General features: G+C 39.2%; 1 protein-coding gene across 1 annotated transcript; it reads right to left on the reverse strand.

The window, feature by feature from the left end:
* Window positions 1-27,324, reverse strand: CTH (cystathionine gamma-lyase). Its single transcript, XM_015142534.3, has 12 exons — window positions 27,011-27,324; window positions 22,574-22,655; window positions 20,565-20,660; window positions 17,741-17,850; window positions 15,022-15,153; window positions 9,859-9,916; window positions 9,308-9,385; window positions 7,476-7,628; window positions 5,726-5,847; window positions 4,498-4,550; window positions 857-995; window positions 1-575 (listed from the first exon to the last, which is right to left on the reverse strand). Exons 1-12 carry the CDS (start codon window positions 27,176-27,178, stop codon window positions 549-551), a joined length of 1,218 nt encoding a protein of 405 aa, XP_014998020.1. The 5' UTR covers window positions 27,179-27,324; the 3' UTR covers window positions 1-548.
* Window positions 27,325-27,764: the final 440 nt, after the last annotated feature.

Below are 27,764 nucleotides of genomic sequence, written 5' to 3' on the forward strand. Positions count from 1 at the left end.
TGCATTTGATAATTAGATTTATTTTTTTTAATATTAAGTACAATCTTAAATCAGTAGAATTTCACAGTAAACTTTTCAAGTATTTGATTTTTGGCTTATGGTAACTAAGTGTAAACCATTGCTTTTAATGTTCTTTCAATGATATGCAAAAAAAATCACACTTGATTTAAGAACATTCGCTTAAATTTAAGTTCTTCACAAAACATAAAAAATGAATGACCATTATATTGTAAACATGATCAAAATAAATCTCAGACATGAAAAAAGAACATGATCCCCCAAAGCAGCAAAAATCTCACCTCCTTCAGAGGCAAACATAGAGCAAAATTAACAAAGAGATATTAACAGAATTGACCTGTAATTATAATATGACATACAGAAAACTTTTTAACAGAGATGATCCCTAAGAAGATTACAGTTATGAAAGATAATGAGGTGCCTTAAAATTTCCACTTGAAAAATTTGCAAAGGCTCATTGTTGGTCCATTTAATTACTCAGGAAGATTTGATCTTCACAGGAAGCAGCTTCTAATAGCAGCTCTGGAATACTAGTTGTGACTTCCACTTGGAGGGTGCTATAATAACAGTGTACAAGAAAATATGTTATTAAACATATAGGCCATAGCTTCAACTCCTCAAGAAGTCCTTTTACTGAATACTACCATCCTTTAAATAAGCACTTTGACTGAGCTCCCTGTACCTTTATTTATACACCTGGTCTATTATAGGAACAGAAAAGCTTTAGAGTTCACATGAGACCACTCTTTGTAAATATAGTGACCCCCATGCTCAAGATAAAGCAGACACACATACACATACACACACACACACACACACACACAATAATAAGACTTACTGCTGCCTTCAAAGCTTGATCTAGATCTTCCAGTAGGTCTTTCTCATCCTCTAAGCCCACAGAGAGTCGAATCAGTGTGTCACTAATTCCAAGGACATCTCTGTCATTCTTAGGAACTGATGCATGAGTCATGATTGCCCTGAAAGAAGACATGAGCAAATTTTTTATCACTATATGGTGTCAGTGGAGGCATGTTTCTGTCTCATAAACTGCAATTACCCTCAAAATTTTTCTGCTCCAAATATCAAATTTTGCATACCCCTATAATTCACAGGCAAAAAAAGAGAAAATTATGAAACTTATTTCTTCTAGCTATGATTTTAAGTGAAAAGCAAGATTTTTTTTAATCTTCTTTATACCTTCGGTAAGATATGCTCAATCCAAACACTGAAAGTGTATGTCAAGTACCCCCGTGCAGTAGGGTAAGGCATAGCCTCCCCAGGGTGTAGATTTCAATACCTGCCTACATGAGGCTTTGGCCAGAAATCGTGTACTCTGTGACCAACCTACTGGACTGTTACTTACAAGAGATCTCTTGGACCAAAAGCCTGTCATAATCAGTTTCCTCTGGATCAATTCAGAGCTGGACCTTCTGAGGCACATCGGAGAAAGACCACCAAGAATCACTAGTAGCAACCACTATGCATTCAGAATTCTACAATATAACTCCTGGCATAGAAGCCTAGAAGGATTTTTCAAACTATCTAGCAGCTCATTACCATCATCAACAGATGTAAAGGAAAAGCACCCATATGTCAAGCACTGCAGTAAAAATTGGGAAACCAAGAAGAATGAGATGTTTTCTTTACCCTAAATAACAAAGCAGGAGCTAAAAACTATGACAATTCACAAAACAAAATAGTCTATATAAACAATGCCAAACAAGTATAGACAAAAACACTGCCAAAGTTTCAAGGAAGGAGAAATTTCTGTGAAGAATAATGGAGGAGAGGCTTAGCATCTCACTTAGCCCCAATATGTATACTACAGCCAACACTCTTCGTTTCCCTGCATGCCACCAGCAAAATCAATACCTAAGCTGCTTTCTCCTTTCTTACATGAGAGCCATGGGGAAAAAAAAACATCTCAGTTGTGGTCTGAGTGATGGGTATCTTCCTTTATCACACTACTAAAGTGTTTAGATAGAAACATCCATCTTAAAATGTTCTGCCCTGGGAGACTCATAATTCCTTAAAAGAATGTGTACATGTAGAAATAAGAACTCAGGTCTCAGAGACCAACAAACTTGGATATGAATCTTAGCCCCTCCACATACTGGCTATGTGGCCTTATAAAAGTTACTCATCCTCAGTGCCTATTTCCTTATTTGAAATAATAACAGATGCACCTACTGTATGCTTACTATGAGGCAGATACTCTACTAGCTGGTTTGCGTGCATTAATTCATTTTTTTAATGAATAAAAATTGGATATGACACCTGTCTTCAAAGTTTGTCACAGGCATTAATTTGAAGGAACATGGATAAAGCACTTCGAAGCACTTGGAATGTAGTAGAGATGCCTAATAAAAGATAATAGTTCATAGTAGGTGCTAACATTTACGTGGTACTTAGTATGAACCAAGGCATTCGCTTAGGGAGTTTTTTTCCCATGTTCTCACAAAAAACCTAAAAGCTATGTAGAGTGTTGCCCACATTTTAAAATCAAGGAAATTGAGATTTAGGGAGGATGAGTAACTTTTCCAAGGTCACAGAGTTATATGTGTTGTGAGGCTGGGAGACTAAGCTAATACACACTATCTTCACTTCCTCCCTCCCGTATTGCAATGCTCTACTAGTAGCAGCAGAGTTGGGAGACACAGAATGAAGGGTCATAGAACAGACAAGCCCTGACCTAAATCCACCCATCCTCTGGCATCGCGGTTATAGCCTAAACCAGGGTGTCTGGGGGCCAAGCAACTTTAAACAAAAATCCCTACGTAAATCAGGAGAGATTTAAGACAAGAGAGTCTCAAGGTAATACACATTTCATTACTATGAAAAATAAACCCATTTCTCATGCTGAGTGTGCCCTCTTGTGCATCCAAACTTACTAGCAGGCATCTTCTGGAAAGACTAACAAAAAGCTGTGTTAAATGAATTATTTCAAGTCATTATTTGGACATCTTTTTTTTTTTTTTTTAACTTTGTGAGACTGCCTGACTTTCTGTCTAACTGTAAACTCCTAAACAAAGACAGAAAAGAGGCCTAAACTTTGGTGGGCCCTGACATTTCTCCACACAATACTTGCATAACAAGTTATTCCACAAATGTTTATGAAAATGAAGACACAGAAATACACCGTATATATTTAGTATAGTTAAAAATAGTTAGGTTATGATGTTGACTTAACCCTGCAATAATTACAACATATGGCCATAGTAGCATATAATAAAGGTAATATATATATCAGGAATGCTTGGTGGTACAGGTAGTCAATAAATGAATAATCATTAATTTTTTGTTGTTGTTTTGGTTTTTTTGAGACAGAGTCTCACTGCGTCACCCAGGCTGGCGTGCAGTGGTGTGATCTCGGTTTGCTGCAACCTCGGCTTGCCACAACCTCCATCACTTGGGTTCAAGCAATTCTCATACCTCAGCCACCCAAGTAACTGGGATTATAGGCGTGCACCACCACGCCCAGATACTTTTTTCCTTTTTTTTTTCCAGTAGAGATAAGATTTCACCATGTTGGCCAGGCTGGTCTTGAACTCCTGACCTCAAGTGATCCACCCACCTCAACCTCCCAAAGTATTGTAATTGCAGGCATAATACATTGCACCAGGCCAAAAATCATTAATTATTAATCTCATTTTATGGGTTAAAAAATGGAAGTTTAAAGGTTAACTAATTGGTGGAAGCAGATCTCAAATCCAGATCCAGGCACCTTTTACCTCCCCTCACTGTTTCTGATGCAAATCCAAGAGTGAAGTTGCTAACATGTTCCTATGTGACACTTGAATCAGTCAGCTCAACCTTCTGGATCTTTGTTTCCTTGCCTGTAAAATAAGCTGTTGGACTGTATGATCTTAGGCTGCTTCTTGTACCAATATCCTCTGATGCTTTGATAAAATTAGATGAATTGATTGGGTTAGATACTGAAGGGCCTGGTACCAAGTTAGGGTTTGGATTTATCTTGTACACAACATAAAGATATTAAAGGTTTATCCCACAGAGAACAGAAAGCAAAAGATTTGACAGTATCTAGTAGGGCTCTTCTCCAATAATCAAGGGCATGGAGGAGTTTCATCAGAGACAAATTCTCTGTTTCCCAAAGAGCTTTGAAAGAAGCTTTTCTAGTACAAAGTCTCCAGTCCCCTCTAAGGCTGAGTAGGGTAGAACATGTGGCCCTAGGTTAGAGGTCAGAGGTCAGAGATCCTAGAATACAATTACTGCTGGAATCTCTTTTTGACAGAGCAGGGAAGGAAGCAACATTTGGGAGGACACGACTCACTAACAAGTAGCCCGCCATGAGATTTATCAGGGTCTCCATCTTGACAGGGTAAGAGTCCATTCTGATTAATGTCATGCTATTCTTATTGTTAAATATCTTGAATTATCCCTGACCTTGTCACATTTCTTTCCCAATCATTAAAGCTGACATCAAATTTAAAGTACTGAGAAAAACAGAACTATACTTACGGAAGCTCAACAAGACTTTCGAATCCTCCCAAACTCTCAGCCAGAGTAAATAGCTATGGCAAAGAAAACATGAATTTAGACTTTCTAGTAAACTAAAAATACTAAAATCTAAAAATAAATGTTTTTAGGCCAGGCACAGTGGTTCATGCCTGTGATCCCAGCACTTTGGGAGGCCAAGGCAGGCGGATCACCTAAGGTCAGGAGTTCAAGACCAGCCTGGCCAACATAGTGAAACCCCGTCTCTACTAAAAATACAAAAATTAGCTGGCATGGTGGTGTGCACCTGTAATCCCAGCTACTTGGGAGGCTGAGGCAGGAGTATCACTTGAACCCAGGAGGTGGAGGTTGCAGTGAGCCAAGGTCATGCCACTGAACTCCAGCCTGGGGAAGTGAGTGAAACTCTGCCTCAAAAAAACAAGAAAAAATGGTTGCATTTGAGACTTTGCTCCGTGGTTACCACATAAATAAAAAAATCTCTAAATGCCTCCCAAGTTATACATACTTCCTTGTTAATACATATCACTTATGAAATACATCCTTTAACTCCCTACTGGAACAGGAAGAAACAAAAACAAAAAAAAAAAACCACTTTTTATTTTGAGTGTGATAGTGTCATAAAACTTTACAAATGTTTTAAAAGTTACTTTGGTAACTGTATGAAATTAAGGTGACACCAGGAACACTTTGACTAATCTGGCAGCTTTCTATTAATCTATTCTGTAGTATTCAAACTGCATGAGCTCAAGGTTAAGCCCAGTGTATGGAGTTGGACAGGTCTCTTGCTCATGGCCCCTGAGAGCCTCCTGGGTTTTTGAAAATTAGACAAAGGCCTCCCCTAGTCAGATGCAGCCTAGGAGGCAAAGGGTTTGGAAAGCCATTCATAGGATGGATTTTTAGAACAAGCCTTGTGCAGTGCACTAACTGCACACTACTTCAAGGTTTTACCTATTTCATCTGAAAAAAGGGGTTCACTTTTAAATAAAAGCATTGTGTCTCTCAAATTGATTGTAGTATGTAGAGAGTTAAGTAGATGAACATATTTAGATGTCTGCTACTGTGACACTTTTGTTTAAGTCATTTTCAACCCAATGCATTTCATGATAAAGAGGTTTATGAGTGTAACCTGCAGACACAGAAACTTTATCTGACTTGAGTGGAAGTGAGAGATAGTGAACTGCTGTAAGGAGGCCTTACCTCTTACAATTTTAAACCTATTTTGTAAGTTTACCTTTAGGTTCTTGAGGAAAATTTCAGCATGCTGAAGAGTGCCCTTAATATAAAAGGTGATCATCCCTGTACAACCTGTACACTGACGCTTCGCCAACTCATGCTGTGGATGAGAGGGCAGCCCTGTAATCATAAGGTATCAGAAAAGTCTTATTTTAGAGTCAAACATGTAATTTTTGTTGTTGTTGTTGTTTTTGGTGGGGGGAGAATTTTTCACTGTCTACTTAAGTAAACTGCAAATAAGTCTAAGATGAGGATTATGCCATGCTCACATCTGGCTACTTGCTCGGGCCCCTATCTCTCCAGCTTTATGTTGCCTCATCTTTTCTACCCTCTTCAGCTTTCTTTACACCAGTATCACTGCACTCCCTTTCATCTCAGGACCTTTGCCCATGCTGTCCCTTCAACCTGGACTTCCCTTGTTAATTATATCCTGTAATTTCTCGTTTAGTACCTGTCTTAGCCACCAGAATTGCTCCATGAGGGCAAATCCGTTTCTTTTGTTACTAATTGGATCCCAGTTCCTAGCGCAAAGCCTGGCTCATAGCTGGCAATTAATAAACATTTCTTGAATAAATCTCCAATACTTTGTCTATGCCTTTTTAACCAATGCTGCCCACTCTTCATGGCACAGAATATATATCAATCAACAGCCCTTTACCTAAAGTACATTTAGGGCATTTAGTTTCACATGTATTTCGCTTTGGTTTCTCTAAATTCCTTGTGTAGAGGGACCAGTCTTAATTTTTCTATATATTCTAGACGCTAAATCCTTCAAAAGGACCTAAAAATAAAAGAACTACTTTAGGACTACCACAGCTTAAGAGACTGGTAAAAATAAATTCAGCTAACTCCACAGAAGCATTTCTGGATGCTGGAAGAGGTGAAGGAATACAAATACAGAAGAGAACCTTAGGGGGCTGGGCACAGTGGCTCACACCTATAATCCCAGCACTTTGGGAGGCCAAGGCGGGCAGATCACCTGAAGTCAGGAATTCGAGACCAGCCTGGCCAACATGGTGAAACCTCGTCTCTACTAAAAATACAAAAAATAGCCAGGCATGGTGGTAGGCACCTGTAATCCCAGCTACTTGGGAGGCTGAGGCAAGAGAATCACTTGAACCCAGGAGGCAGAAGTTGCAGTGAGCCAAAATTACACCATTGCACTCCAGCCTGGGCAAGAGTGAAACTCCATCTCCAAAAAAAAAAAAAAAAAAAGAGAAAAAAAGAGAACTTCAGGGGAATTTTGGCACCTAATATCAAGTCTCAACTGGAACAAACCTCTATCAGATTAAAGTGAGAGTTAATGCTGAATGGCAGACTGACAAGATTATAAGCAAATCAACTGAAAAGTCCAATGTTAACATCTTTGAATAGATACACACAAGCCTTCAAATCACAGACCACCACAGGAACATCTAATGCATAAAACTAATTTTCTAATATCCAAGCATCCACTAGACACCACCACAGGAACATCAAATGCATAAAAATAATTTTCTAATATCCAAGCATCCACTAGACTAGAGGCAATACAAGGGTAGAGACCATGTCTATCTTCTTTCCACCAGACCCACCACAGAGCCTGACACATGGCAGTGCTCAATAATAAGTGAACATAAACAATACGTGAAAGCACTTAACTTAGAAATAAATGTTACATAAACACGATGCTCAGGATAACTGCTGAAATCCTAGTATAAGCGTATCTGCTTAGAAATCAAACTAACATACCAGGATAAATAACATACCAGGATAAATAACCTTTTCTACTCCAGGATTAGATTCCAAGAACTGGGCAACTGCCATTCCATTTTTGAAATGCTTTTCCATTCGGACATGTAGAGTCTTCAGACCTCGATTGCAGAGGTAACAATCAAGAGGAGATGGAACTGCTCCAAGAGCTGCAAAAAGAAAACATCCTGGATTAGTTTGAAGGCAGGATATGGCCAAGAAATTATCTGGCTTCTCTTTTTCATTATAGTGACTCTCAGAAGCTAGGTGTAAAGCTCAGTGTTTGAGTTCTGGGAGGAAAATAATATATCAAATCAGAAGCACGAGAACAAAGCATAGAATATGCTTAGAGAAATTTACTTTAAAATGAGGAGAAGCAAATATGCTGAAAACTAAGTAAAAGCACAATGATATAAACTTCTCAAATATGAAAATAAATAGTCCTTTCCATGATTTTAATAAAATCATAAATTGTGCATAGCCTAACCTTGTATTTCTTTGAAAACTTATTTTAACATACAGAGAAAAATAGCAGTTCAAGTCCTATTATTACTGAATATTCTACTAATATTCTATTTAGCCTTTGTGCAAAGCAGCCAATGATTTCACATACCTCCGGGATATATACTTCATTTCTACTTTTTATAAACGAAAGGATACTTACCAAGCAATAAGTTTCAGTTTCCCTCCTGGAGGACATTTTTATTCCTAATTATGTTTATATCTTACCTGTCAAATCACAATGGTTTAATCCTTAACTGTACTGGAGATAAACTAAGCAATGTAAATAGGAAATGGTGTTTAGACATCTGTTGAAAAATTTAAGTTGATACTATAAGTGCTATTTAAAATTAACCATCATTCCTGATATAAAAGGTATAGTATATGAAAGCCCTCATTTCAAATGTAATTTTAAAAAAGAAAAAAAAAACCCATTAAGTCTTAAAACTAAAAATTCACTAGGGCTTTATCAAATTATGATTATAATTAAGATGGACATGAAAATAAAAAAAAATTCATTTCTTATGTCATAAAGCCTTGCTATGCTATAACCATTTTTTTTTTTTTTTTGACAGTATCTCACTCTGTTGCCTAGGCTGGATTGCAGTGGCACGATGTCAGCTCACTGCAACCTTCACCTCCCAGGCTCAGGCAATTCTCCTGTCTCAGTCACCAAGTATCTGGGACCACAGGCATGTGCCACTGCACCTGGCTAATTTTTTTGTATTTTTGGTAGAGACAGGGTTTCGCCATGCTGCTCAGACTGGTCTCAAACTCCTGAGCTCAAGTGATCCACCTGCCTCAGCCTCCCAGTGTGCTGGGGTTACAGGCATGAGCCACCGTGCCCAGCCTACTATAACTATTTTTATAACACTTTCCTCTAAAATCAGAAAAAATTTTTTTGGCTGGGCGCAGTGGCTCACGCCTATAATCCCAGTACTTTGGGAGGCCAAGACAGGTGGATCACCTGAGGTCAGGAGTTTGAGACCAGCCTGGCCAACGTGGTGAAACCCGTCTCTACCAAAAATATAAAAAATTAGCTGGGCATGGTGGTGGGCACCTGTAATCTCAGCTATTCAGGAGGCTGAGGCAGGAGAATTGCTTGAATCCTGGAGGCAGAGTGGTCACGAGCCGAGATCACGCCACTGCGCTCCAGCCTGGGTGACAGAGTGAAACTCCGTCTCAAAAAAATAAACAAATAAATAATAAAGTCAGAATTTTTCTCCTCTATTTTTCATTTCTTCATAAATTATTAGAGTGCCATCACTTCACAACACTTAGTGGAAATATAAATATCAAATGTAGTCACTGAGAGAATCATAGAGAATCTGGACTTTTTAATACTTACAATTTTGCAAGAAACGAAGTCTATTATGAAGTCTTTCACAATTAACAGACACCAGGCCCATTACAACATCACTGTGGCCTAAAAACAAAATACAAACAAAAAAAGTTTCAATTAGAAACAATTTATATTTACTCTTTATTTTACAACTTCCAAAATGTGATTTTCACTTGAAAAAACTCTCAGGGAAGAAGCTCTATAAAATAAGTTTAAATAAACGTTATTCAATTGGACAGCAGCAAAAGCTATGTCTAAAACAATAAAATAAAATTATACAAGAACAAAATGTTTCTTTAAGGTGTCAGCAAGATAAAAGCATAACTTTTTACGTTCAACTTTAATCCTCTTCTCATAAATCATGAGCATAGTTTTGTGTACTATAAATGAAATCCTACATTTAATCAAAGGATTTTTTTTTTTTTTTACTTTCTACATGAGTCACAGAAAAAAAATCTACAAAATAATCAAAGAAAAGGGATCAAAAGTCAAGCCCTATGCTATTTTCACCTATCCATGGAAAAGAACATTCAAAGTGTACGCTGTACGCATCTTACCATTCATGTATTTTGTTGCAGAACACATACAAATATCAGCTCCCAGAGCCAAAGGGCGCTGAAAGAAACAAGTTTTTTACTTAGAGAAACCATTTGAAAATATGCTTCATTACCTGCCTATCTGCAATTGTAAATTTCATTCTTATTATAATCAATATTAACTTTGTAAAAATATGTGCATCTTAAAATTTTCCAGGATCTCTGATATTATTTCTCCTTTGCCTCCCTCCCACCAAAGAAAAATGTAAAGTATTGAATCCAGTCTTTAATCTGAAGGCAAAAGTTTCTTGGAAATAGAAAATAAGCCCAGGTCAACCGGTCTCTTGAACCTGTTTTTTATAGCAGTTTCTGACAGGACTCTAAATTTATTACCTACAGTAGAGACACTGGTATTTTATGACTCATTAAACATGTAAAATAGTTGACATGAACATTCAGCAATTTTTATTAGAGTAAGTATAAACTCATCTGCTGAGATTTTTATTGATTAAAACCTCATGATGTATGCTGTGATTATTCACATTTGGGGTTTGTCATGACCTTGATTCTTAATGGATTCAACCAACTGTGGATAAAAAAAAATGGGAAAAAAAATGAATGGTTAAAAAAAAGAATGGTTGTGTCTGCATTAAACATGTACAGACTTTTTCTTGTCATTAGTTCCTAAACAATGTAGTGTTAACAACTACTAATAAAGCGGGTACATTGTATTAGGTATTACAAGAAATCTAGATGGCCGGGAGTTGGGGAATGGCTCACACCTGTAATCCCAGCAATTTAGGGGGCTGAGGCAGAAGGATCGCTTGAGACCAGGATTTTCAGGCTGCAGTGGACCATGATCAAGCCACTGCACTTCAGCCTGAGTGACAGAGCAAGACTTTCTCTTAAAAACAACAACAAAGAAATAAATTTACTGGGGTGGGGGCTCACACCTGTAATCCCAGACTTTGGGAGGCTGAGGTGGGTGGATCACTTGAGGCCATGAGTTCAAGCCCAGCCTGGCCAACATGGTGAAACACTGTCTCTACTAAAAATAATAAAAAAAAATTAGCTGAGCATGGTGGTACATGCATGTAATCCCAGCTACTCAGGAGGCTGAGGCAGGACCAGGAGGCGGAGGTTGCAGTGAGCTGAGATGACACCACTGCACTTCAGCCTGCTCTGCGACAGAGCAAGATTCTGTCTCAAGTAAATAAATAAATAAATAAATTTGTCTGAAATTGGGAGAATTAAGAAAAACAAAAAAGAGAAGGAATTTTTTAAAGTGTTTTCTTTCACCTAATTTTCCTGTAAATCAATCCTTTAAGTCATGGAGTATAATGTGATGTTCAATACATGTGTAATTGTGTAATGATCAAAAGCAGGGTAATTAGCATGTCCATCATCTCAAATATTTATCATTTCTTTGTAGTAGAAACATTTAAAATTCTCTCTCCTATTTTGATATATACAGTATATTATTGTTAACTCTGGTCATCATTTTGTACAGTAGAACACCAACACTTATTCCTCCTTCTAATTGTAACTTTGTACCCACTGATCATCCTCTGTCCTGCCCACCTCCACCCTCCCCTCCCTAGACTCTGGTCACCACTGTTCTATTCACTACTTCTATGAGATCAACATTTTTTACATTCCACGCATGAATGAGATCATGCCATATATGTCTGTCCATGCCTGGCTTATTTCACTTAACATAATGTCCTCTAGGTTAATCCTATAGTCTTAAAATGTATTTGTTTACAATGAGAGTGAAAGGTGTAGACTTTCCACTTAACAATACATTGTCAGGCAGGGCATGGTGGTTCATATCTGTAATCCCAGCACTTTGGGAGGCCTAGGTGGGTGGATCACTTGAGGTCAGGAGTTCGAGACCAGCCTGGCCAACATGGTGAAACCCTGACCCTGTCTCTACTAAAAATTCAAAAATTAGCCAGGGATGGTGGTGGACACCTGTAATCTCAGCTACTTGGGAGGCTGAGACAGGAGAATTGCTTGAACCGGGGAGGCAGAGGTTGCAGTGAGCTGAGATCGCACTACTGCACTCCAGCCTGGGCAACACAGCAAGACTCCATTTCAAAACAAACAAACAAACAAACAAAAAAACAAAAATACATTATCAACATCTTTCCCTTTACATTTTCCTAAACATAGAACCATATGTGTTTATTCCATCCTTACTAGAGCTGTTTAGTCTTTGGAAGATATTAGTACAGGTGGCTATGGGGACTTTTCACTTAGGGTATTTCAAAAATAGGATGCTTTAGGTAAAGTATTGCCCAAAGCACTCTCTGCATATGTGTTTGCACATCTCTAAAGGGATGGAGTCAAAGTAGATGAGGCCTAAGGTCTTTTCTAGTGCTAACATTTGTAAACTCTACAGCCAAAAGAGAAGGAAAAATAAAAACCAAATCACTAACACCTGCTGATCTCATTATCTTCTGAGAATCATGCTACATACTTTATATAACCCAGGGAAGCACTGTACAAAATACTTTACCTAACTCAATAAAATCAGTACCTTTATGGCTCTCATCATACAGGTGAGGAAAGGGTACTAAGAAAAATGAGATAGATCCCTCAGATTAAAAAGCTGGTAGAGCCAGGACTCACACCCAGACTGCCTGACTCCAGAGGTGCTAATCTGAAACTTCATGCTGGTAGGTCTATTTTGCCTTTCGTGAGACTTACAGAAGATCCAGAGGACAAAAGACTGGGAAGAAAGAGAATATATTCCGTTTTCATGAAGGTAAGACAATGAGAGGATTTTTTTCAGGAAGATTTGCTTTATGGAAACAACACATGTAGCTACTTAGGGATGATGTGATTCTGAGTAATTCAACTGGAATAAATCCAAATTGAAATGAAGCAAATTCCAATCATTGGCATGAGGAATGTGATGTGGGCTTCAAAAATGCAAAAAAACTAGACCTATGTTAGTGACGGTAATAGGAGAAGGAGGGCCAGGTTTGATGAGTAACCTGGGCAGGGCCAGGCTAGAAAACGTATGCAATTTTTGGGGAATATACAGGACTCACTGTGACTCAGCTAAAGCTATACTATGCTGTATTAACTGGCCTAATGTAAGCGGCATATGGGCTAAGGAGTTGTGATAAGGAATATTACACTGAAAATCACTTGGGACAAATAGACGATGCCAAATAGACAATGCCAGATTTTTCACTTGGAAACAGATTGCTTTACCTGATAAAATCAGTAATCAAGAATACATTATGAGCCAAAGGCAGATGGCCCATGAAGCTGTCTGAATGCAATGTAGGCTGGAAATGTGCTTCAGGAAAGGAAAATAAACTATGACAATGCCTTCAAATAAAATGGAGGAAGGTGAAGAGCAGGTTTATAGAAACTGCCCAGGGAGTCGGCCAGTCACATGGAAGCAGCAACCTGGATCAACTTCAGGGACCCAGAACAGAAAAGGGGGGAAATGTAAACAATAAAACCTGTAAACATCTGCCCAATTGAAGAGCCAGAGAAAATGAGCTGGGTTTCAGGAACTCTGCAGAATAAAGATGAACTACAGGAAGTGTACTAAGTATGACAAGGTACAGGCAGGAAGAAAAGAGCAGGAAGAAGGTAACTCCTAACAAAGAAAGGAAAGAGTTGGGTTACTCAGAGGAAAGAGAGGGAGAACCTGTGGGGAAAAGGCAGGAAACAAGTTAATTATAAAGAGATCCCAAAGTGATCTACAAAAGAAAGCAAAACAGAAAAGAGGATGAAACTAGACACAAGACAGAGAAAAAAGGAAAGGATAGAGGATGTTTGGGAGGGGTGGTCTGGGGAGGAAACAAATGCAGAGGGCTAGGTAGGGAAAGAAATCATTAAAGAGAGTTGCTACGGTTTGAACACTGTGTACTCCAAAATTCATAGGTTGAAATCTAATCACTAGTGTGATTAGGAGGTGGGCCTTTGGGAGGTGATTAGGGTGATCTGTGCCTGATATGATTTGGATCTGTGTCCCCACCAAATCTCATGTTGAATTGTAATCCCCAAATGTTGGAGTGCAGCCTAGAGGGATATATGAGGGTGGATATATCATGAATGGTTTAGCACCATCTCCTCTTGGGACTGTCCTCACAATTGTGAGTTCTTGTGAGATTTGGTTGTTTAAAAGTGTGTAGCACCTTCCCCCTCGTTCTCTCTCTTGCTCCTACTCTGGTCATGTGACGTGCCTGCTCCCCCTTTGCCTTCCACCATTATTGTAAGTTTTCTGAGGCCTCCCCAGAAGCCAAGCAGATGCCAGCATCATGCTTTCTGTACAGTCTGCAGAACCGTGAGCCAATTAAGCTTCTTTTCTTTATAAATTACCCAGTCTCAGGTTATTTCTTTATAGCAGTGTGAGAAGGGACTAATACAATGCCCTGATAAAAGAGGCCCCAGAGAACTGCCATGTCTCTTCTACCATGTGAGGACATAGTGAGAAGGCTCTGTCTATGGACCAGAAAGCGGGCCCTCACCAGTCACTGAATCTGCTGGCACTTTGATTGAGGACTTCCCAGCCTTCAGAACTGTGAGAAATAAATTGCCATTTATAAGCCACCCAGTTTATGGTAATTTGTTATGGCAGCCCAAAGAGACTAACACAAGAGCACTATAAATACTTACAGCTATAATGTAAAATAAATAAAGTAAAAGTTCAAAATAATAATAAGTTAAAGAGATCTAGGCATAGTATATGGAGTGCTGAAGGAATAAAAACTAGAAGAGAAATAATATGTATAACATACACTGAAATCATTGAGCATCACTTTTCTTTTATAATATATATAAAAATATTGAAGATGACTGAAAAATATGACTGATTTGTAACCAATGCATAAACGTTCAAGTCCTTACTATGTATAAGGAATTAGCAGATACAATCACATAATAAGGCCATTTCTTCAGAGTTTACACATCTTAAGAGAACTGGTAAGCTTTAATAAATAAAAAACACAAAGTACCATAGAGGATATTAACATATGTTTGAAAAGATACTAACTAATGGTAGAAGAGGTCCAAATTTAATTCTCTGTCCAATAAATAATGAATGATGATTAGATTTCATGAATTTGATCATGATTTCAATTTAAGCAAGTCCTTTCTTTCCTAATTACGGATATATGTGATTTACTAATTGTGCCAAAAAAAATTATTTTCGTTTACCTGGAAATACGGCGACATAAAGGTGTTATCCACGACCAAAATAATGTCTCCACGCTTATGGACAATATGTGCGCAGGCTTCAATGTCAATCATCTTCAGGACGGGGTTCGTGGGGGTTTCAATCCAAACAAGCTAAAATAATTCAATAGTTTGTAAAAATATACTTTACAAACATACATCTCATATATTGTAACAATCTGGGAAGCTATGTTATATATAATGGAAACACGTGGATGATGATGTTGGGAGGTTCAAATCTGAATCCTAGCCTTACCTACAAATTTCTGAGGCCATTGGTATGTAATGTATCCTATTGATCTGTATAATTGGGTTGGTAATACCTATCTTACAGAATTTTTGTAAAGATCAAGTGAGATAATGTACATGTAAACAGAAAAGTACTGAAGTTAATTATTGTATTTTTCTTAAAAAAGGGAGTGTATTCCAAAGACATAGCTCGGTGTCTGTTCTCAAAGATAAATAACATAGATTGTGTAAGAATACATCCTAGAATTTTAATGAAAGAGAATTATCCCTATGATGCCAAAAATATATTTAATATGAACTTAATGCCAGAAACCCTGGAAACTACAGAATAAGCACCTAAGACTTGAAGAGCATGGGCTTTAGACTAAAGAAGAAAAGTGACACCCACAACAGAAAAACTGGTTACTGCCTACTTAAAAAGTAACAATGACCTTTTTATCTCAAAACCTACCACAATTCAGACACATAGTAGATGCTTGATTGTTATCAAAAAGACCAAAGAAAATAATTCTATTTGTTGAACAAAATGCCATTGTATTGAATTACTTTTTTTTTTTTTTTTTAAGAGGCAGGGTCTCACATTGTTGCCCAGGCTAGAGTGCAGTGGCATGATCACAGCTAACTGCAGCTTCAACCTCTCAAGCTCAAGTGATCCTCCTACCTCAGCCTCCCCAGTAGTTGGAACTACAAGCATGTGGCCATGTCCGGCCAATTTTTTTTTTTTTTTTTTTTTTTTTTTTTGCAGAGAAAGGGTCTCGCTATATATCTCAAACTGCTGGCTCAAGCGATTCTCCTACCTCAGCCTCCCAAAGTGCTGGTATTACAGGCATGAGCCACTGTGCCCAGCTGATTCTTTTTTTATTACCTATTATTTAAATAGGCAAGGGATCTGGTTTAATACACTTCTGACTTTAGAGTTTTACTCTGGAAAAGATAAGATGGCTAAAATAACACATATTCTACAAAAATTTTGAATTATTTAAAGAATCTATAAAAATTATTCCTGATAAGAATTTATTATTCCTACTAATAATAAAAAAAAATAAATAAAAAGTAGGTTTTACATGGACTTAGACATTCTACTTCAAGTGAAAAACCTGATATTTCAGGAAGGAAAATGTATTAATCCAAGTTCATAGAGTCACTATATAAAGTTCTGTTGACAAGACTTACTATATTCACAATTTGCTTTCCTCCCTTAGAAAGATTCAGACCAGGGCCGGGCGTGGTGGCTCATGCCTGTAATCACAGCACTTTGGGAGGCTGAGGCAGGTGGATCACAAGGTCAGGAGTTCAAGACCAGCCTGGCCAACATGGTGAAACCCCCGTCTCTACTAAAAATACAAAAATTAGCTGAGCATGGTGGTGGGTGCCTATAATACCAGCTACTCGGTAGGCTGAGGTAGGAGAAGCCTTTGAACCCAGGAGGCGGAGCTTGCAGTGAGCCGGGATCACGCCATTGCACTCCAGCCTGGGTGACAGGGCGAGACTCCGTCTCAAAAAAAAAAAAAGAAAGAAAGACTCAGACCAGCTATTTTAATGTGGCTTTTCTCCCAAGCAAGATAAAAAACAAGTTCTTCTGAAAACAAATCTTAATTACCAAAAGCTCAACCATGTTAATGTGCAAAGTAATTATTTGTACATGAAAAGACATTCATTTTTTAGCATTCATTGCAACATAATCTTTGGTACAATTCTAACCTTTAAATCATTAGCAAAAAGTTGTAAACAGCTGACTTATAAAAGACACTGGTCCTTCTTTTATCCACACAGAATTTAAATGAGTTCGCAAGAAAGAATATCACATATGCCATTCACTCAGACACAAAACACCTTCCGGTGGCATACAAACTTCCCCGGATGGAAGCTAAAGATTGTTTGTGGCCCATTCTCTAAATCTACTAGTATCTGGGCAGCATCCCTTACAGCCCAGCAAAGCCACTGTGCTTAGGGTTCGGGGGTTTGGCAGGTTTCTTTTTCTATAATCCAATCTCTGTGATGACTTCTGTTACCAATACTGTTTTGGCTATGCAGTTAAGAATTAGGTGCTCCTGCATAGCAATTTTTTTTAACAATTACCATGTATCCAGGAACTATACTAAGCATTTCATATGCATTATCTCATTTGATTCTCACACTCCCCTTTCTATAAAACCAGTATAATTATCTCCATTTTGCAAATGAAGAAACTGAGACTTTGGTTAAATAATTTGCCCAAGATAATACACCAACTAAGATACAGAATTAAAATTTGAACTCCACTCCAGAAACCATGTACCATCATCATGCTATAATACCCTGGAGATGACAGTCTATCTTAATTTTGTCGATGTTTCCAATGGGATATAATAAAATTTGTTATTCACATTAAATTATATCGTCTAGTAAACAGAAATGATGAAAACAAAACATCAAAGGAAAAACAGGCAAAACTGAAAACAAGCTGAGTTACCTTGGTTTCTGGCGTAATCGCCGCCTCTAGTAATTTGATTTTGGAACAATCAACAAAAGAAATCTTTAATCCAAATTCAGATGCCACCTGCCTGAAGTACCTGTTTGTACCTGAGACAGAAGAGAATCAGAAAAAATGGAAAGAACATTGCATTAAGAAACATTCATTCCTTCTGCGTATAAACACAAAATATATGGAACTCTCAGTCACCAAGAAAAATGCAACTAAAAGCACTTCTAGTTTGGTCAAATAGTTTGTCTATCTGAAATAGTAAAGAATAATAAGATTTGTTCTTTAAAGGCTCAAGAGTCAAATAAAACACACTTGAGATCCAAAAATAGCTTGAAGCAAATAATGTTTCTCAAAACATCCAGTCTCCACTAAGTGACATGCTTCCTGAAACATCCTATCTTTTTAAACAATTTCTACCTAGTTCTCAACTGTAAACTAAATGAACCAATGTCAATGAAATGTTTGAAATAAATTTCAAAATACTTTGTAATAGAAAAGAATTGGTTACTATTCTTTGTACTTTTTCCATCTTTTTGTTATGTTCTGAAAGTTTTAATCGATAAAATGAGACAATATAAATCAAACTACCAGATTTTTACAGTGAAAGAAGATAAATCATTTGACTTAAAATAATTTCTTTTATAAATACACCTGGATTTATTTTTACACATAAAAACTTAAAGAAAAAATTGCTATTGATACTCAATAACAACAACAACAAAAGAATATTCTGTCATTAACGAGAAACTAGACTTGTGATGGTATGCAGACTGACCCTAGGTAATATAAAATTGGAAAATAACGTAAAAAGTTCTTTAAAATCAACAATTTTCAGGATTTTACACCTATGTTTGTCATGAGACTTTTATAATGCATTATAAAAGTATCTGAAGGTTTGAGATTTCTATAATTTCAATTCAACAAGTTAATACAAGAAACTAAGATAAAATACAAAACATTGTGCAAATTTCTGAGGGATAAAATGATTACTAAGAGTGAGTCCCTTCCTTTAAAGCAGGAGTCCCCAACCCACAGGCCACAGACATGTACAGGTTTGTGGCTTGTTAGGAATCCAGCTGCACAGCAGGAGGTGAGCAGCGGATGAGCATTATAACTTCCTGAGCTCAGTCTCCTGTCAGATCAGCGGCAGCATCAGATTCTCACGGGAGGAAACCTACTGAGAACTGCTCATGCGAAGGATTTAGGTTGTGTACTCCTTACGAGAATCTAACTTTCGAGGGATCTAGATTGCATGCTCCTTATGAGAATCTAAATAGCACCTGATGATCTGAGGTGGAACAGTTTCATCCTGAAACCATCCTCCCGTCAATGGAAAAACTGTATTCTACAAAACCGGTCCCTGAGGCCGGGCACGGGTGACTCACACCTGTAATCCCAGCACTTTGGGAGGCCGAGGCGGGTGGATCACCTAAGGTCGGGAGTTCAAGACCAGCCTGACCAACATGGAGAAATCCTGGCTCTACTAAAAATACAAAGTTAACCAGGCATGGTAGCACATGCCTGTAATCCCAGCTACTCAGGAGGCTGAGGCAAGAGAATCTCTTGAACCCAGGAGGCAGAGGTTGCAGTGAGCCAAGAGTGTACCACTGTACTCTAGCCTGGCAACATGGCAAGACTCCACCTCAAAAAAAATCCGGTCCCTGGTGCCAAAAAGGTTGGGGACTGCTGTTTTAAAGGACTTAGTGATTTAACTTTTTGTTCCAATAGGAAATACATAAAATGATAATATTCTAGAAATCACATTTTAATTATTTGGAAGCATCTGGAATATATGTATATGTATATTCACAAAATTCCTTGCTTTTGTTTTAAACACAAAAATCAGTGGGCTTAAAGGCAAGGGCAAGCCTGTCTTCTCCACATTCACCACTTTAAATAGTTAACATTTAATCTCTTTGGAATGTAAGTTCTTAAATATAGAGCCATAGATGGGCTTCAGGGGTTCAATCGTGAGATCCCCTAAAATTAAAATGCTAATCACTGAGTGTAGTCTTAAGAACGTTTTTTGGGAAAAGAGGCCCATATCTCTCAACAAATTTTCGAAAGTTTCCCTGGTACCAAACAAAAAATAAAAAGCAAAAGGGGATATGTGGGGTTGAGCTCTTGAGAGTAACCTGAGTGGTAGTTCACCTTTATTACAGGTAAAAATTAAGTTACAGGAGAACAGTGTCTTTCTAAACCTTATCTTCTCTAGAGCAGAACATGTCTGCAAGTTGATCAAGTGCTACGTATTCATTCTAATGCCTTAAATACTATTCTTATTAAATAATCTCTGGCCAGGTGAGGTGGCTCATGCCTGTAATTCCAAAACTTTGGGAGGCTGGAGAGGGAGGATCACTCGAGCTCAGGAGTTCCAGACCAGCCTGACCAACATGACGAAACCCCGTCTCTACAAAAAATACAAAAATTAGACAGGTGTGATGGCACATGCCTGTGGTCCCAGCTGTTCAGGAGACTGGGGCACGAGAACCATTTGAACCCAGGAGGTGGAGATTGCAGTGAGCCGAGATTGCACCACTCCACTCCAGCCTGGGTGACAGAGCAAGATCCCGTCTTAAAATAAACAAAAAAATAAATAAATAATCTCTCTTATAAGCAGTTCCAGAACACGGACCTTGAGTGTTTATGCTCCTCTTTTGCCAAGTCTGAGAGAGCATAGAGGTGCCCGTCACACCTGTAAAATATAATAAATAACCAAAAATACTGGCAACATTGTTAATATTAATTCAGGGCTCACTTTCTTATCTGTAAAATACAAGTTTACACAACATAAACAAGAGGGGTCACCTACCTCCATACACATCATCCATACAAATAATTTGGTCTCCTGCTTTTAAAAGGTGGGTAATAGTTACAGTGGCTGCTAAACCTGAAGCAAAGGCCAAACCTAAAATAAAAATCAAGTTAGAGTAAGCTGAAAAGTCAGCCCTATAGGTTAAAACACACCTCCAAGTATTTATCTGACTTACTTCAATGCAGATAGGGCAGCCATCACTGCTGAGTTGCTAGAGGCCCCTGATTAATACCATTACAAAATCTCCTTTTCTATTTCAAGAATAAGATATCTTTAAAATAAAAAATACATAATGTGGACAGATACTTTTGTGTTAAGTCAATTTTGCCTTGGTAATAACATTTCTCTGAAACACTTCAAGAAAATAATTCTTTACAAATATCTGAGATAAAAGGCCTATTGCCAGTTAAATTACAGTTTGAAAATAGCAAACTAAAGGAATTTCAGGGCGGGCATGGTGGCTTATGCCTATAATCCCAGCACTTTGGGAGGCCAAGGCAGGTAGATCATTTGAGGTCAGGATTTCGTGACTAGCCTGGTCAACAGGGTGAAACTCTGTGTCTACTAAAAATACAAAAACTAGCCAGGCATGGCGGCACATGGCTGTAATCCCAGCTGCAAGGGAGACTGAGGCAGGAGAATCGCTTGAACCCAGGAAGTGGAGGTTGCAGTGAGCCGAGAATGCACCACTGCACTCCAGCTTGGGCGACAGAGGGAGACTCCATATCAAAAGAAAAAAAAAAGAAAAAAGAAATTTCAAACATAAAGAATACAGCAAAGATATGATTCAGACATTCATTATATGAATATGCAATTCAGTAAATATTTTAACAAAACTCGCATCAGACCTGAGATTTATCTGATAAGTGTAATCACAATGAATACACAAGACTCTCCATGAAAAAAAGAAAAAGTTTAGGGAGTTAATCTCTAATCTCTGACAGTACATTATCAGGAGTTATTGACCACTGAAAATAAACTTTAGTGCTATTCTTAAGCACAAATTATTAGGTGAATAAGCCAGAGGATAAGAAAGTTTAGGCCAAGTGCAGTGGTTCACATCTGTAATCCCAGCACTTTGGGAGGCCGAGGTGGGCAGATCACTTGAGCCCAGGAGTTCGAGACCAGCCTGGCCAAAATAGCAAAACTTGATCTCTACTAAAGATACAAAAAAAAGGCTGGGCGTGGTGGCCTACTCCTGTAATCTCAGCACTTTGGGAGTCCAAGGCGAGAGGATCATGAGGTCAGGAGATCGAGACCAGCCTGGTCAACATGGCGAAACCCCATCTCTACTAAAAATACAAAAATTTAGCTGGGCGTGGTGGCAGGCACCTGTAATCCCAGCTACTTGGGAGACTGAACGAGGAGAATCGCTTGAATCCAGGAGGAGGAGGTTGCAGTGAGCCGAGATCCTACCATTGCACTCCAGCCTGGGCAACAAGAGCAAGGCTCTGTCTCAAAAAAAAAAACAAAACAAAACAAAAAAAAAAAATATTAGCCGGGTGTGGTGGTGCGCACCTGTAATCCCAGCCACTCAGGAGGCTGAGGCAGGAGAATCGCTTGAATGAGGTTGCAGTGAGCAGAGATCGTGCCACTGCACTCCAGCCTGGGCAACAAAGTAAGAAACCCTGTCTCAAAAAAAGATTTTATGTTCTAATTGGTGGTGTTATTAAATTTAATTTCCATGTATTTATTTATACTGACAGTTTCAGATGAAGATTGTTTTCACACAAATAGTACATAATAAATGTAGTATTAATAAATGTAGTATTCATGTGAATTTTTTCCTTTATTCATTTGTCCTCTATTCATATGTATTTTTACCTGATGATTACACATATGCATATTTTACCAACTGAGGGACCTTGGGCAAAGAATTCAAAGTCAGTAGAACAGGAATTTTGGACTACCGAATCTGTTTGTTTTCAGTTCCACATTCTGTGCCTCTATGGCTTTCTCTATACATTTAAAAATAGATTCTAGACTGTGAAATGGAAATTACTTACAGTACTTAGCCCCATCCAGTGCTGCCACTGCTTTTTCAAGGCAATTCCTAGTGGGATTTCCAGAACGGCTATATTCAAAACCCTGAAGAAAACAAGTTTGAGTTCATCCTAAGAGATTTAAGTTTATTATCAGAGTCCTAACATAGACAACTACAGTTTCACCCTACCATATGAGTTTCTATTCTTTAGTCATGATATGTCTTGCTTTAATACAGAAGCAGAAGAGTGCTGTGGCTATAGTCAAGAGGCTCTGAAGTCAAACAAACTCTATGTGAATTCTGTATCTGCCACTTCTGAGGTGCACGACACTAGGTAAGTTACTTCACATTTCTAAAAGTCAATCTCAGTATCTGTAAAATGGGAATGAAATACAGATGTCTAATTCATAAAATCGTTGTGAAAATAAAATGAGATAATGCACAAATTCACTACATGTTTCCTGGCACATGCTAATCACTAAATAAATGGCAGTTTTTATTATTAGTATTTTTATTATATTAGACTCACCTTTTTTCATTAATCTGGAAACATTAGGAAAAGGGACTTGCATAAGCCAACAGAATAAACCTAATTCTAACCTGTGTTTCATTTCCTAAGAAATAAGTGATTAAATGATACAAGTTTCTTTTGTTTTAAGGATAGGACCTCCCTCTATTGCCCAGGCTAGAGTACAGTGGGGCAATCACAGCTCACTGCAGCCTCAAACTCCCGGGCTAAACAATCCTCCCATCTCAGCCTCCTGAGTAGCTAGGACTACAGGTGCACATCGCCATGCCTAACTAATATTTTAATTTTATTTTTTGTAGAGGCAGTCTAGCTATGTTGCCCAGGCTGGTCTTGAACTTCTGACCTCAAGCAATCCTCCCACATTGGCCTCCCAAAGTGCTGAGAGGATAGGTGTGAGCCACCTGTCAGGCTGATTCAAGTTCTATTTGGCATACAACAGGAAGTTATGATCGGATCCTACAAATACTCAGCATTCATTCACATCTTGGCTCTACAAAAGCGGCTCAAAACATAGGGAGCAATTCCTGGCAAAACAACTCCACACAATACTTTTTAGAAATATGCATTCCTGTAATCCCAGCTATTCGGGAGGCTGAGGCAGGAGAATTGCTTGAGCCCAGGATGTGGAGGTTGCACTGAGCCGAGATCGTGCCACTGCACTCCAGCCTGGCCGACAGAGTCTGTCTCAAAAAAAAAAAAAAAAATTGCATTATTCTGCTCTTACATATAAGGCACCCTGCTAGCTATATTCATCCAGTCATTCTATTAATCCTTATGACTGAGAAAGTGAAGCCAAATGTAGTAGTACCTAGAGAGTGTCAAAACCAGATTGCAAACCAAGGATTTCAACATTAATTAGAAGTCCTATAATTTTCTCCCTCAGCTTCACATCACACATAACAAAACACAACACTCTTTCACCTTTGTTTCTGATTCAGAAGCTCCCAGTATTAATAATAATAACTTTTAAAAGTTTTGTTGCTATGTGCCCTTGTTTATGACAAGTTGAGCAGACTTTTTTTTTTTTGAATGGGAGTCTTGTTCTGTTTCCGGGCTGGAGTGCAGTGGTGCAAACTCCACCTCCTGGGTTCAAGCGATTCTCCTGCCTCAGCCTCCCGAGTAGGGACTACAGGCATGCCACCACACCCAGCTAATTTTTGTATTTTTTTAGTAGAGATAGGGTTTCACCACATTAGGGAGGATGGTCTCGATCTCCTGACCTCATGATCCGCCTGCCTCAGCCTCCCAAAGTGCTAGGATTACAGGCGTAAGCCACCATGCCCAGCCTGAGCAGATACATTTTACAGGGTTCTAGGATATCCTTACCACTCCCCACCATCACCTTCTTACCATGACCTGCAGCTGCACCCAGCAGATTAAAAAAAAAAAAAAAATGCTTGGATTCATGTGGCGTCTGCCACAGAAAAGTACCTTACATTTCTCATTCAACTCTTCAAATTCCCTTTAGTGGTCTTAGCTAATTTTTAAAAAGGGCCGGGCGCAGTGGCTCATGCCTGTAATCCCAGCACTTTCAGAGGTGGATCACCTAAGGTCAGGAGTTCGAGACCAGTCTGATGGTGAAACCCTGTCTCTACTAAAAATAAATAAATTAGCTGGGCATGGTGGCGGGTAGCTGTAATCTCAGTTACTCGGGAAGCTGAGGTAGGAGAATTGCTTGAACCCAGGAGGCGGAGGATGCAGTGAGCCAAGGTGGCACCACTGCACTCCAGCCTGGGCAACAGAGCAAGACTCTGTCTCAAAAAACAAAAACAAAAACAAAAAAAAGATACTAAGCAGAGTTTTTGTGGATTTAACCATCCCTGCTGGCTTCCTGGAAACATTTAATTATTAATATTACACCCGAATGGTTAACTTTTGCACTGAGTTCCAAAGCTTGGGCAGCTACACATTCATTAAACCCTACACGAGAAATGAACTGCATGTTTGAAAGAGAGGCTGTGAGCTGGACGCAGTGACTCACACCTGTAATCCCAGCACGTTGGGAGGCCAAGGCGGGTGGGTTACGAGATCCGGAGTTCAAGACCAGCCTGGCCAACATTGTGAAACCCCGTCTCTACTAAAAAAAAAAAATACAAAAATGAATCAGGCACAGTGGCAGGTGCCTGTAATTCCAGCTACTTGGGAGGCTGAGGCCAGAGAATCGCGTGAACCCGGGAGGTGGAGGTTGCAGTGAGCCACGATCGCACCACTGCACTCCAGCCTGGGCGACAGAGTGAGACTCTGTCTGAAAAAAAAAAAAAAAGGATGAAAGAGAGGTTGTGTACATCTTTTGATTCTAAAATACAGTAAGGAGTATTCTAAATCAGTTGTAGAAATGGCCTTAGAACTCTATCTCACAAAACAAAGGACTGTCTATAAGGATTTTCCTCAACTTATATAACACACTGAAGTGGTTTCCAAAGCATAATCAAGGCCTTGGACTTACAGACTTTAACTAATTCTTACAAATCTTGTAACTTTTAAATTCCCAAGACCCATCAAATATGCCACCAAAAGGGGAAAAAAAGCTATGTGATTAGCAAAGAGGGCTCTTTCATAGGCTTTACAGATCATTCATGTATGACTCTGGATCAGTTCCTTTTCTATAAAAAGTACATAATACCTGTCCTGCCCTCTGACTTGGTTGTTGTGAGGATCAAATGGAAATAGTGTAAATATGAACATCATGAAAAAACAAATTACCATCGAGTAATTATTATGTACCATACAGCCTTAAATACATCTCAACAACTTATGCGGTAGGTACTATTGTTATCCAAATTTATACAGGATCAATCAGAGGCTTTAATAGGTTAAATAACTTGCCCAAGATACCCCGGCTCAGAAGAAGTGGTGTCAGAATACAAAACTAGCTTTTGACTATAAGACTTATGTCCTCTTTTTGTTGTTTGAGTTGGAGTTTCGCTCTTGTCGCCCAGGCTGGAGTGTAATGATGAGATATTGGCTCACTGCAAGCTCTGCCTCCTGGGTTCAAGCGATCCTCCTGCCTCAGCTTCCCGAGTAGCTGAGATTACAGCTACCCGCCACCATGCCCAGCTAATTTATTTATTTTTGGTAGAGACGAGGTTTCACCATGTTGACCAGGCTGGTCTCAAACTTCTAACCTCAGGTGATCCATCCACCTCAGCCTCCCAAAGTGCTGGGATTACAGGCGTAAGCCACTGCACCCAGTCATGACTTGTGTTCTTAATCACTAAGCCACAATGATTAAATGATGCAATAGGCTAAATTGTTACTAGCATTATTAGAGATAGCATAGTGTAGCTGAGTGCCTAAGAGTTGGTTCCTAAAGCAACCTCAAGTTTCTAAAGTTTGAATCCCAGCTCCAATACTTACTGGTCTAAGGCTACTTAACTTCCTAAATCTCAGCTGTTTTATTGAGAAAAAATGAGGATTCGGTTCAGACTAGGGTTGTTGTTAGGATTAGATGAGACAATACGTGTAGTACACATGCTATATACAAGTATGTATTTGGCACATAGTAGATACTCAATAACTATTAATACAGCTACTGGGAACAATCTTAATTCTCGTCAAGTTATCAGACCCTTAATATTTTTTAAGCTGACTCCGAACTACATCTTTAAAATTTATGCTGCTAAAGGTAACTCAAAAAAGTTAGGACCTTCGGTTTTTAATTGCAAATTTGTCAAAATCACGTGAATTTCAGGCCAAATCTATATGGCAAGTTGGACAAACGGCTTCTTCCATTCCTGCTTATCAAAAGAACCACGGTCACTGGACCATCCGACACAAAGCTATACTGCAAGAATTACAGCGTAGAAACATCTTTCGGTTGCCTTCCTAATTTATAAGTAATATTATAAATTACTTACATGCCTTTCAAATTCATAAGCCATCTTTCTTTTCCCGCCCAACTGTGGACAGCCCCAGACAGACTCAGCTCACCGAGTGCTGGCCAGGCGCCGCTTGCTTGAACGTAGTGGACAGTGAGATGAGGGGCACCACAGCCCTGGAGGTCCATTGCTCTGGTTCCTGGCCCACATGGATGGCCTGCGTGGCGAAATGCTGGAAGTGAGGCAGGAAACCTTGTGAGGAGGCGTCTTTTTCCTGCATGCTGAACCGCGAAAGCAGAGAGGAAAAGAACCGGGAAACCGGGTGTCCGGGGTAGGGAGAGACAGAAGGATCGGCCAAGAAGGAGCTAAAGCACGCAGAAAGAGCCGACAGCGAAGCACTAAAGCGGGACACGGCGATTGTGGGGTGGATTTTATTAGCCGGCCGGCAGATAAAATCTCACGACCACAGCGGGGCGGGACCCGCGCGGCCCATTAAGCAAAAGCCCGACGCGTCTCCCGCTCCTTATTGGCTGACAGCAGAGGCGTTGCCTGAAACGTCACCGCGACCGCCCCTCCCAGTGCAGAAAGTGGAGGGAAGCTGGAGTCCCTGGGTCCAAGTGGTGTTGGTCCCTGCGGGCGAAATTCCTGAGTACCAGTCCTGAGGAGGCTGCCATGCTGGCTCCTGAGAGCCACCCGGGCGTCTGTGTGACCTCAGGCCGGAGGTTCGCCCGAGACGTGGCAGAAACCTGGCTTAGTGTTGAAACCTGGTAACTGTAAATAGACCACATAAATAGCCCCCTCTTATTGCGGCACTTGCCTCTGACCACCACCCTTTGCCCTGAGGGCGGTGCTAAAAGACGTAAGCC

This window comes from Macaca mulatta, chromosome 1, assembly GCF_049350105.2.
Source record: "Macaca mulatta isolate MMU2019108-1 chromosome 1, T2T-MMU8v2.0, whole genome shotgun sequence".
In the NCBI taxonomy this organism is placed as follows: Eukaryota; Metazoa; Chordata; class Mammalia; order Primates; family Cercopithecidae; genus Macaca; species Macaca mulatta.

What these genes read in the sequence shown, in the direction of transcription:
- CTH (XM_015142534.3), bottom strand. Translation starts at nt 27,178, where the DNA reads ATGCAGGAAAAAGACGCCTCCTCACAAGGTTTCCTGCCTCACTTCCAG. An exon ending in CGGCGCCTGGCCAGCACTCG is followed by an intron (nt 22,656 to 27,010) that starts GTGAGCTGAGTC and finishes TGTTTTCTTCAG; the next exon opens with GGTTTTGAATATAGCCGTTC. An exon ending in TTATGTCGCCGTATTTCCAG is followed by an intron (nt 9,917 to 15,021) that starts GTAAACGAAAAT and finishes TGTTTCTTTCAG; the next exon opens with CGCCCTTTGGCTCTGGGAGC.